This window comes from Labrus mixtus, chromosome 12, assembly GCF_963584025.1.
Source record: "Labrus mixtus chromosome 12, fLabMix1.1, whole genome shotgun sequence".
NCBI classification, from domain to species: Eukaryota; Metazoa; Chordata; class Actinopteri; order Labriformes; family Labridae; genus Labrus; species Labrus mixtus.
In genome coordinates, this window is record NC_083623.1 from 21322786 (window position 1) to 21335529 (window position 12744).

Sequence of the window (12744 nt, forward strand, 5' to 3'; positions counted from 1 at the left end):
AGTTTCTCAGAACATCTTTGTGGGCTTCACACCCTCTGCTTGTAAACACATGTACATTCTCTAAGAGGGGTAGGCATAACAGCACTATGTGTGTCTTACAAAGGTGCAGTTGCACTCAGAGACCTGCAGTGGGCACCAAACCCGAAATTCCTACTTATTGTTGCTTTAAGTGACCACACTGTAGTGTAAATGAAAAGACAGTTGTATACTAAGAGGCAATTGGATAGGTAATCAACTTAATAAAATTTTATCAGATAAGGTGTTCTTTGCATGTTTTTACCCTCACCCTTAAACAAACTTTTTTTTGAGCTCAACAAAGGTCTGTTTATGACTTCAAAAGATCTTGTAAACTTATTTGAAAATTTCGATTTTAAGTGGATTACTAATGAATTATATTGAAGCGCCATTCAAACCAATAAAGGAGAAGAGAAAACAGTCTTGTGTGCGCTCTTTTATTAGCAAAGATGCAGCTTTTTGATTTACATGCATTTGTGATATTATCTAAACTGTTTCGTGCCCAGGTTACAAAGTAAATGAATGCTTCAATGGATACATAAATACTAATGAGCTTATTGCTGATGTTAGAGGCATAGTATATGCCTTTTTCATTCATATCCTATAGTTTAGATACCATCTGCAGTGTGACTCTGACTGGACTATATGGATCAGTTTAATCCCATTCATGATAAAAATGCTTATCATTTTATTTTCTACATTTTCATTAAATTGTAGCATTTTCAAAAATGAATTGAGCGCCAACAACATAAACAACAACACAGGGCCTCAATGCAAAAGCCGTCAACATGACCAGCTCAAAGGTTTCCCCAGTATATAAGAAAAAGCTATTTGTTCTGCTGTGAATGATCATCTTTTTCCAGAAGCTTTTACTCTTTTATTTATATGAACAACACGAGACAACCACAAGCCGAGCTTATCGACATATTTACTGCTTCCATGTTTCAGGCCTCTGTTCACACCACTCGCTGAACTGCACACCTAAAACATGAGTGACAGACAGCGGGGGGGGGGGGGGGGGGGGGGGTGCTGCTCTTTAGAGAGGAAAGTACCCGAAGTGTACATGTGGACCTCAGTGTGAAATAACACTCTCCACCCATTCAGGCTCATTATTCTGCAGAGAATGTTTCACTACTGGATTGCTCTGACCAGCAGTTACATAAGCCATTCTGCAGAAAGGAGCAGGCCTCCACCCTGCAAAACGAAAACACCCACTGACCAGTCAAGTCTAAAGGCCAAGATAATGAGGCTGACTGCTACTTGTTCCAAGAGGAAATCAAATTAAAGTAGTAATTCAGGATGTCAAAGGTGGATCCTTTATGTCAGCAAACATTTAGCTATTGCCTTATTGAATAAAAAAAAAATATGACCATTTTATAGTCTTTTTTAAGCTTGAACTGCATTATGACAGTTTGGAAAAACACAAGTACATTTTTCCAAATATATTGTACAATTTGAATCGCTTGTCTTTCACTTGAGTCTGTTATGCAACTTTGTACTTTTACTCAACTATCTTAGAAGCAATATGGAACTTACTTCATATTTATGAGTTTTTAAATTCCTCTTCTGATATGTGGTTACCAGGTCTGTGACACTGATGATACAAAATATGATGATCTTATAATGTTAAGTAATGTTTCAGATAAAACCACCAATCAGCATAAAAAAGTAGGTTTAGGTTGAAGTGCTGGTTTAGCTCATGTGGTAGAGCAGGAGCCCCATGTTCAGAGGCTACAGCCTGCTCTGGTAATAGGTCCGCTTCCCAGTCCTGGTGCTGTGTGGTGTATGTCATCCCCCACTCTCTCTCACCATCATTTCCTCTCTCTCAAAAGCAAGCTGATCAAATAAGGGCAAAAGACCAAAAAGCATTCTAAAAAAAGTAGATACTTTATTGATCTGAGGGGAATTCAGGCATCCAGTAGCAGCTTAAAATAGAAAGGACATGCAATGAATATGGCAACCCTTACACAAATTAAAAGAAGACCTACAATAAAATGTGAAGTACAACCAGTATAAACCAGTATAAAAGCCATTCACAAATTAACACACAACTTAAAATGGACCCATTCAATGTTAAAGGAGCCCTTCAGTATGTCATGCAGCAGCACAGAAATATCTGCAAATGCACAGCAGTGTATGTATGGAGGTAGCACATATTTAGAATGAGTACATCCAGCAGCAATTCTGTTGGGGCCCATCAATTGGGAGGCCCTCCAACCAGCATTCATCACCATCGTGCCTGCCAGTGTCCTGACGCTTACTGCTCGTCCTCTTTTTCCTGTTTATTTTTTCTCTCCCTTTTCTCGCATGCAACGATCAGCAGAGCATTTTAATGATTATTGTTATAACTGTTGTTATAACTGTATAATTGTTGTTACTGTTGTATTATCCAGCTTTGATACTTCAACAAATGACCAAGTAACTTCTCACTCTGCTGGGGGACATTTTTACGATATCCATCATTGTGTGGAGAGATGAGGACAAAGATGGAGATTATGATCACGGACACATACAGTAGCATCCAGTGACGATGATGATGGGAGCCTGAGTCATAATATGTAAAGAGAAAAAATCTGATAAGTTACAGATTCTGTCAGATGCTTATACAGGTCAAGGGACTGAACTTACTCATGCCTGCATCACATTCCAGGCATGCTTTTTTTCTGAAAGATATTTATCACTTAAGTTGCAAATAAAAGGCACAACTTCAGCAGAAAGTATAAAATGCTTCAATTGAATGAAGGTAACAAACCAAGTCCAAATGCAATGTGTCTTTTTTAGAGACGGTGTAATATTTGATGCAGTTATTTATTCATCCTTGCTTTGAAACTGAGGTATTCAGGGCGACAGGTTTCATCTCGACCCTCAGTGAGAGAAATAATTAACTACAACAAAGAAATAAAAAACAGAAAAAAAAAATTGACATTAAAAATCTTCAATGAAGTAATTGAAACGACAATTTTTGACAGGAAACCTGTCTGTGTTAATTCAGAAATATCATTCAGAAGAATATCTTTTTTTGTAAAAAGGGGATTTCTACTAAAGATATTTTATAATTCTTCACCGCAGTGAGGCTCTGCAATGAGGTTAGATGCAAAAATAGAAACATTTTACAAGTGCATCAAGACTAAGGTCAGATTATTGATGCAAAGACGTTTTTCTTTTGCTTTGTACTCTTGGGAAAAACCTTGCAAAATATATAATAGAACCCAACCCTTCACAGCCAGAGCTAGCTAAGCTCTGAAAGCCCTGTTTTCAACACATACAATTCATCTTTTTATTTTCTCCGTTCTTTTTCAAACAACAGCAGATCAACCGACGCATGAGCAGCTGGTACACTGTAGAAACAGCAGGTTGAAAGGTTATGTGGTTATAGCATTGTTGTCATTGTATTAGCCACCTGTACCAGCAGACTTGTAGCTGAGATACACCCAGCTAGTGCCAGGGACTTTCCACAACTGAGTGTGTGCTCGCACGCACGCAGGCGAGCGTGTGTGTGTGTATCAAGTTCTTTTTGACAGTCAAGTGCACATTTAATTTGGGTGTGTGTATGTGTGTTTGGGTGTGTGTAGGACACTGTGTGTGTGTGAATTGCATTAAGTGTTGGAAGACATGCAGCAGAGCTTTTGCTGCATCGTAGTAGAAATTATGAGCATGCATAAAGAAGGCTTTTATGCATAGAAAAAATAAATGAATCTTTGTTTGTAAAAAGGAAAATAAAATCATTTTGATCCCTAAAATTGAAAGTTCTTTGCATGCAAACCATATACACTTTTGAGTCAATGCAACATAATGCCAGCATCATTTAGTATGTTAACTTCAAGGAAAAAGGAACTTCATGCCTCACAGCGAAGCAGCACTTACACCAGCGTCATGGCCGTACTCTACCCCACTTTACCCCCAATTACAATGTGGTAATAGTCTTATCACTAAGATGCAAACCCCTGTGACAGTGTTTGCCCTAAAGTCTGTGTCCCTGTGTAAAAGGGCTCTTAGTGTTTCTTTTAAAGCTGTAGCCCACGGAGGAAGCAAAGGCTAGGGGGGCGAGACAGCAGACCAGGCGGTTCTGGAAATCCCCTTCCCTCAGCAGGCCTGCCTCGTCTGAGACACACAGGGCCCTGCGGAGGCCCACATCAAAGGGGCTGCTGCTGTTCTCATCATCCTCCCTCCTCCTGTCTCTCTATATGTCTCAACGTCGTTCTTGGTCTTTACCCCCTCACCTCTGTCTCTGTGTCCTTCATATAGCCTAGATGCGTCTTTTAACAGGAGTAGATTGTTTAAAAACGGTGTAACATACCTTTAACTTGTTTGGGTATTCTTGTGTGGAAAGAGAGCCAGGTTAAACATTGCTCTGCAGGGTGTTTTGCATTTGCATGCACTTTTTTAACAGTGTTTTGCAGGTGACTAACCTGCATGTGCCCCTGATTACTAAACTCACCAAGAGTTCATGGATCAGCACATATGGCGGTCAGATACTGTAGGTGTAAGAGATTTTTGGACATGAAGTTTGACTCATGGACCACCTTTGACTAAATCAGAAGTGAAAATGCTTGCTAAAACTGTTCTCCCCACCCCCACCACTCACAGCCCGCAAAAATGTCAGGTATGTTTGAAGCAGCAGACAGCTTGAGGCCAGCGCGTGGACACTCAGGCGAGGGATCTGACATGAGAAGTTGAAGTCTGAGATGTACAGATTTTGCACAGATGCGGACGCACAAGCTCAAGTGCGGGTGACTGTTTGTGCACATGTTCATGGCTGCAGCAGTAAACAGTCAGTCACAAGGAATGGCATTGTGAATCCTCAGCTCTGGATTTTCCCTCTTAATCACTGATTGCCCGGTGACTGCTGTGTGTCTCATGTTGCCCAGAAGGATGCTGCTGCTGCTGCTGCAAAAAACTTGTCTCTGCTGCACCAATTCATTATATACAACATATATATACATGTATTATACACGTATTTGTATTGTTTCTCATAACCTCTAAATGTAAACAGACTGAAGATCAACATGCCTCCATTATATAATGTTTTCCTTTTGTTGTTGTTTTTTTCCCATCATGGTTTGTTTACTTCCACATGATCAACTGTACCATGACAGGAATGTTCAAACTTTCCTAAAATTATTCACAAAAGCCAATTTTATGTGTTTATTTACATACATTGTTGCCTGACCTTGAATGATGTTCGTGGCCCACAGTAACCCCAGTTAGACTATAGTCTGTTAAATCCAGTACTTCCCTCTAGTGGACTGACAAGGAACAGCAGCACATTGCCAGTAAAATATTGACTGTGGAAAGGAGGAAAAAGAACCCAAAACAGCTATAAGCCTGGACAGACTTATGTACCTTAACTACCCAGATAAACACTATCAGTACATTTAGGGCACAGCTTGCCCAGAATCAGTACTCACTTGTGTGTTTCTACAAATTATAAAGTCAACTTGTTGCGAATGACTAATCTTGCTAATTGTTTTTTTTTTTTTAAGTGAAGATAGCCATCTCCTTCTTTAAAGTTTACTTTTGGTCGTTTATGCCTTTATTGAAAGGAGAGTGGATAGAGTGGGAAACAGGGATGATGGAGCTGGGAATGACATGCTTGAAAGGAGCTGCAGGCCGGAGTCGAACACTTTAAGGAGAATCGCCTCAGTACCGGGGTGTCTGGTTGGCTATCTGGCTCCCCACAAAGCCAACTTTCGGCTGATAAACACAAAACTGCAGCTCAGATTTCAGTTCATGATTTGGTTTCGATTTTGTGCATGGTAGAGAGAGCAAGCAGTACAGGGATGTTGTTCAGGCTGGGAGAGAGGGAACAAATAACTTAGTGAGAAAATACACAAGTGGTATAAGATCCCAGCTGGCTGTTAATAGACCATTTATAGTTGAGTTCAAGTTAAAATTAGTCTACTTCATTTTCCTTATTATGATACTTACCAAAACTGTCACAACTGGAAGCAATCAGTTTACTTATATATAAACTTCAACACATGATGGAATGAATAGAAGTTTTATTTTCATGTCCTTTCTTAGTCAATAAGATCAATCACATTGGACTTGTGAACATCACAGTACAAGACACAAAAAGGCTGCTGCCTCTGTTAGAACTTTTGTGTATTTTAAGTCTTTACTCTATACTGTGGATTGTTTTTCTAAATTATGTTTATATGTCACGCTTTACAGCTTTGACACAAACTGCCTTAATGGATGATTCAGTCCAAAATCCCAGAACTAACTCACTAAATAAAAGCTTAAACACGTTCGATCCCGTGAAACATCAGCTCAATATATTCATCTATCTATTGTGTAAACTGCTTTTCCCGTTCGGGGTGGCCTGGAGCTGATACCAGCTGTCATTGGGCGAGAGGCGGGGTTACACCCTCGACTGTTCGCCTGTCAATCACAGGGCTGGCATATAGAGACAGACAACCAGTCACACTCACATTCAAAGTCACCATTAACCTAAAGAGCATGGGGAGGAATCCACACAGAGAGGCCCTGTCAGACGGGGATTCAAACCAGGAACCTCCTCGCTGTGTGGCAACAGCACTAACCACTGCACCACCACGCAGCCCCCAATGTATGAAATGTATCCAATCAGAGAAAACTACATTCTTATTGTCAGCCAGTCTTGGATGTTGTTTGAGGCCAACTTGTGTTTCATGGCTGTTTGTGACTGTGGCTATACTTCATATGGCTATACCATAATGACATGGTGCAAGTTACAGGAGCCTCCACATGGAGTCATACCCACCACCAGCAGGCTTTGTGAGTTTGTATAGTCGCAAAGTGTCCCAAAATATACTTTCCCAGACTGTTCAAATGATCAGTGAGAGAGTGGAGGCGTTCATAATCATAATGAAAAGGAAACTTAACATTCCTGCCACGCTTTCTGAGAATGAATCACTTGACTTGAGGGTGGAGTTAAAGGTGATGAATTGCAAAACTATCACCATTTTTGTCTTGAACAATGTTCAACTCTGAATTTAGAAAAAAATGTTCGACCAACACATTTTAAGTCAAAATGAAACTAAGAGAAAACGAGATATGGCTGACAAACCCTGGAAAGAGCACCTTAAATTAAGATTCTTTTGAGAAACAACCTCGTCCTTGTTCGTCTTACAACTTTGTCAACCTCTTAAACCATAAAAGTACACAAGCAAATGGCATGAACACGCTGCTTAAGACTCTAAATTCTTGTTTTGAAACTTGTTTTTAACAGATTACAGATACAAAAACATGTTATAACATTAGCTCAAGAGCTAGTAGCATGGCGGTTTTGTTACTTTCGGAATCTGCTGTTGATTCAAATGTTTTTAGAGAAAATCATTTTTGGAAACCTTAATTCTGTCCTAATTGGAACACTTTTATCTGGAAAACGTCGAAAACTAAGGGTGTGATCTGTACTGGAGTTTGTATAGTGCTTTTATAGTCTACTGACACATCCACACGCCGCCGACAAAGCAGCATTACCTTGGGGTTAAGTGTCTTTCCATGGACATATCGGACATGTGGCTGCAGGATCTGGGGATCAAACCCCTGACCTTCCAGTTGTGAGTCTGCAGACTCTACCACTGAGCCACAGCCGTAACCTAAAAAGCAGACTTGTGAACGTGTACAAAATGACTCAATAAGATGGATTTTTGTTTTTGTTTCATGTCAAAAAGTTCAGCCATGGTAGGGAGTGAAATCGTAAGATAAATAAATGCCCCATTCAAGGGTTTAAAAAAACAAACATGTTGATGACTCAAGCATGACTTTCACCGTCACAGCAGCAGCCAATGCATGTCATGATGTTTGGATTCAGACTCTGGCATGTCTGACTCTTGTGTGTGTGAGTATCAGCGAGGGCGTGACTGCTGCAGAGGTCGTCCTGGGCCACAGAAACCAACTCTGACCTGACAAAGGACACATTGTACAGTGACAGGCCTGAGTCTCTGACCTCACAGCAGCAACACAGGCTCTTTGTTATACCAGAGATAAAGACAATCCATCGCATCACTCACGCTGCAGCAGCACCAGGAGTGAGGAAAATAACCAAGATCTTCTATTTGATCCTGTCCAACCTGCTCAAACGGAATTCAAATGAATGTTTTAACAAAGGAACTAAGAGACAATGATAAAAGTCAGACATAACTATAATTTATTAACAGTAATTACAGTGTTACTTTACAAAGGAATAGAAAACTAAAATTAAGTGCTTTGTCAGTCCAGTAAAATAAATACATACATATCAAAAATGGTACTCAAAAACAGTTAGTTTACATTCCTTTATACAGACTTAGTGTAACAATGCTCCCTGCCAGTATTAAAGGTGTCATCCACTATGCTTTAGTGCATAGGAGATCAGAGGAGAAATATACAACTTAACCCGTTTTAATACTCTTTTAACAACACATCCGACAGTCTCGTCGTCCACAGATGATGTCATCATGCCTCAAGGTTAAATCTGCTCAGTGCTTCCACACAGACTGAGTGCAATTTCAAGCGTAACACGCATTAACACGAAACACACATAAGACACAAAATGAAGAGGAGAGGGAGTGTTAATAATGGTCAGCTCTTTGGTGCAGCAAGGTGTACCAGGGTTGCACCCGTTTGGCAGATCCGGACAGAACGGCTGTTGTTCTTGCACGAGATGTTTGGAAAAGCTGATTGGACTCGATGCATCTTAAAAGCCTTCTCTGTCCAGACGTGTGTCTACTGTATGTTGGCTGTTATTGATGATTCGGGCACAGTATCTGGTACGTCAGAGGCACAGGGGAGAAACATTTAACCTTCACTGCACATTGATGTTCAAGTTTGGACAGCTGCTGCAGCCACTGATGATGCAAAATCTGCAAGAATGTTTCATAACTAGGGCAGGAAATAAGGATTACTTTCATTATCAAGTGCTCTTATGAATGATTTTGTGATTAATCAAACGCCAGAGAGTAGTGAAAAATGCTCCGCACGCCTTCCCAGAACTCAGTGATGCATGAAATTGCTTCTTTTTTTTTTTTTGGTCGAATCAACAGTTAAAAACCAAAGAATTTAAATAACAAAACGACCAAAAGAAAAGCAATTCCTTACATTGAACTTTCTCATTTAAAAATAAAACCTTCAAACCATACTTATGAATCTAATTAAACATCAAAGCATGTGGCAATTGCTTTCTGTTGGTCCATCAATCAATGTTTCATTGTAGCACTAGTCATAACACTCTACATTTGAGAGCTGCTGTCCCAAACACAATATTATGCACAAGTGCAATGTTGGCCCTGTGAAGCCTCAGTGATGTCATCAGGTCGTGTTTTCATTGCACTGTTCCTGGAGGTGTGTCTCTTACCTGTGACTTACCAGGGTCACATAATAAAACACCTTCTGACCCAGATTGTATGTTTTCACTCTTTTGAAGATGCAGCTGTGCTTCTCCATATTCAGCAGTTACGTCATCAGTTTCTACTCTGTTGCAAAAGGACTCGTAGCAGTCCAGAGGAGTAATTCCGGCCCCTACTGTCCTCGCCCAAACAACCACATTAGAGCAGCTCTGCCCGCCTACAGCTGAGCTACACACAAACCAAACGGTGCTCGGTGAAACAAGACAGTGTACCTGCTTAGACCAACAAACAGACAATTAAGCACAAAACGTCTATATCTCTAGGGGTTGTTAGGTTGCCGTGACGATAGCAGGGACCGTGATGGTGCTTGAATGTGAATGATTTTCATTCTCGATCTGATAGGTCACACCAGGGTGGGGATCAGCCGCCTCAGGCCGGTCGGTCCCTGCGATCTGTTTGTCTTCATCCTCCTGATGCTGCAGCTGGTCGAAGGATTGCTCCGCTTCTTCTGACAGGCGGTTTTCTTCTTTCTCTTCCTCCCTCTTGACACCAGAAGGAAACACATCAGCCGGTAAACAACAGTAACACGGATTCATGACGATAGAAACCCGAGTGCAACAAACCTCTTTCTTCATCCTGTAGTATTCATCAATAGCGTACTGATATTTGGCTGATGTAATCCCAAAGAGGGAGGCCATCCTCTCCCCCAGGTAGTCGCAGGCTGGAAAAGAAAAAAGAGCAAATCAATCTGCAAATGACACAACACACGTGTACAATGAATACATTTCTAACTTTCATGTAGAATGAAGGCAAACGTTCAGTGAATTTAAAGAAAAACAACAAACTAAGAACTATTAAATCATTGTCTGACGTGACATTTTCTTCTTAAAATCTCACAATGTTGAGTTTCAGATCAGCAGCGTCTGAGTTCACTGATCCATAATAAGAAGTGTCTTGATAAATAATACATTTTCATACACTTGAGGAGTGAATCATGAAGCAACTTTCCGTGTGTGTCTTTTAGCTAAACAGCTTCCTTTGAGCTTCCTGGAAAACTTGTACTGAAGCATTAAGCTTCATATCAACTACATGTGTGGAAATCTACTGTTATGGTGTAGAGGCACTCATTATATGCTTTGTATTTCAAATTTGTGTTTCTAAGGAAGAAGAAAAAATTAATATATTAGCGGGCTACGAGCGCTTCCTCTGACAGTCCAAAGACATGCTCGTTCGGTGCATTGGTGATTCTTGGTGTGAATGTTTATTTGTGTCTACATGTCAGCCCTGTGACTGACAACCAGCCTAAGGTGTACTCCGCCTAACAGCCAGGTTCAGCTATAGCCTGCCCCACGACCCCGAAGGGGGTAAAGAGGTATAGATAATTATCCCCCAATGCTAACAGACTTTCATCGTTAATTGTCTGGTTGTCCAGCAGAGGGTGCACTTCAAGTTCAGTGTCTGCTTGCCCTCTTGCATGTCCCGATGACCTGATCTGTAAACAGGGCACCGAAGTACAAACTAAGTTAACGTGCCATGCTGATTGAAAAAATAAAAGAGCATCTGAGAAGTATTTAGGGTTTCATGCTGTAGACGGATAAACAGTGAATAAGGGCAGGCAGGCAAAATACATCTGATGAGTAAAAAGGCCTCTGTGGATTTGTATCAGTCTTTTGTTCACCTGTATGAAGAAGAATACATTTCACGACCAGCTGACTGATCTCGATTTTGAGTGGTTTAAAGCGTTTGATCTGATTTTCTGTATTAAACGCCTGCAGCTGACATGAAACCAGAACAAATCAAAACACGTCAGTAACTGTTTCTATACCACAGCAACCAAAAAAAGTCAGACACACCCTATATACTGTGTGCTTTTATTTTCCAAACATTGCAGGCTTACTCCTGCACACTCTGTAAATTGCACAAATACTTTTGGTAAAGTTTTGCCAAGAAAACATTGCAGATGGTTGTGTGCAGCTTAGACAGTGCAGTCTGCCTTTTGCTCGCCGCAACTTTTGGTCAAAAATACGACAGATGATCTGATGTGTTTTTTTTTTTTAAAAGCTTTGATAATTTTTGTACTATGGATCACTCAAACACTGGAGACTGTATCGTTTGTGACAACCTACTTGCAGTATAGGTTACCATAGTGATCTACCTTGGTTATGAAACCCGCTCTGAGGCACCAGAAAGCTTAAGTCAGGGACAAACCTGAGATGGTTGATGTGGCCGCTCTCCACATGTGAAACCAGAAGTATGGACCCCAGGTCAACTTTGACTGCAACACAAACAGTAAAGAATGCTTTTTTTTTATATTTGTAAAGGGATCAGACAGAGGTCTCCTGTTTCTCTGATTTGAATAAACAAAACCCTTCCTCCTTCATCGCCTCTTGTCCTCAATTGGCTCCTTGTACCCACACACACACTCACATTCCCCGTCCCTCCACCCTGTCCTCACCCTCACCGCATCGACCGGAGAGGACAGCAGGTCTTTCCTTTCCGGCTCCTTGTCCTCTCCCTCCTCCTCATCAGTGCTGTACTCTTCCATGGTCTCCCCGCTGGAGAAATGAATGATCCTGCGAGGAACCTTCTCCCTCTGCTGCTCCTCCTCCTCCTCTCTCTTGTTCAGCTCTCCCAGCTCCACTCTCTCAAAGTCTTTACACGGGTTTGTGCTCTAAGTGTTTGAGGACATAACAGTGTGTTATTATGGCTCTACTGTATTTCTGAAGGGAGATAGATAGCTCCTTCAGCCTCAATGTAGAATGAAGATATTTCATTTTCCAGTATTATTTCAGGACCAACCCCAACGACATGGCACAAGTGACAAGTAGCTACGTGCATCATTAGCATCATTTTGAGTAAACAAAACAGAAAACAAATATGACGTCAACGTAAAAATAGAGAGCTATTTACCGACCTGCTCCACATCCATGGTCTGTCCTATAGACACATTGACGTTAGTGAGATACAGTGATATATCGGCCATTGTCGTCGTCTTCTTTGTATCTGTGGATGCTGCTGCGCCCACAACGACGTCTCTCTCCTCCGCACAGCGACACCCGGAAGTGCCGTGCATCCTTACGTAGCGTGACGTCCAATGAGGTATCGGATTAAAATGAAAATGTGCGACTCGGATAGCAATGCTTACGAGATAAGACATCACATTATTTATTAAGCACCTTGTTTCATAGGAACTATTTATGTGTGTATATATATATATATATATATATATATATTTCATGTATTTATTTTATTTTACCAAAGTATTTTTTTAAAATATTTTACTCAATCTATCAATTAATTCTCAATTACTCACTTATTTTTTTTAATTTATTTTATTTAACCTTTATTTAACCAGTAAAAAGTCTCATTGAGATTAAAAATCTCTTTTACAAGAGTTAGCTCACTTAATGTAGGCTTA

The 12744-nt window shown here is 40.6% G+C and overlaps 1 protein-coding gene across 2 annotated transcripts; it reads right to left on the minus strand.

The window, feature by feature from the left end:
• Nucleotides 1-8126: 8126 nt before the first annotated feature.
• zgc:153383 (uncharacterized protein LOC751751 homolog) lies at nt 8127-12414 on the minus strand. Of its 2 annotated transcripts, none has more exons than XM_061052546.1 (5): nt 12241-12414; nt 11788-11997; nt 11535-11601; nt 9950-10047; nt 8127-9868 (listed from the first exon to the last, which is right to left on the minus strand). In XM_061052546.1, the coding sequence occupies exons 1-5, from the start codon at nt 12397-12399 to the stop codon at nt 9656-9658; spliced, it is 747 nt and encodes a 248-aa protein (XP_060908529.1). In that variant the 5' UTR covers nt 12400-12414; the 3' UTR covers nt 8127-9655. The 2 variants fall into 2 exon arrangements, with proteins under 2 accessions (XP_060908529.1, XP_060908528.1); XM_061052545.1 differs by having other exon boundaries at nt 11782-11997.
• Nucleotides 12415-12744: the final 330 nt, after the last annotated feature.

Excerpts from the sequence above, each read along its gene's own strand:
- zgc:153383 (XM_061052545.1), bottom strand. The coding sequence starts at position 12,399 with ATGCACGGCACTTCCGGGTGTCGCTGTGCGGAGGAGAGAGACGTCGTT. Across the intron at positions 11,998-12,240 it reads AGACCATGGATGTGGAGCAG|AGCACAAACCCGTGTAAAGA; the intron begins GTCGGTAAATAG and ends TCAAACACTTAG. Across the intron at positions 10,048-11,534 it reads GGCCACATCAACCATCTCAG|CCTGCGACTACCTGGGGGAG; the intron begins GTTTGTCCCTGA and ends TTTCTTTTCCAG.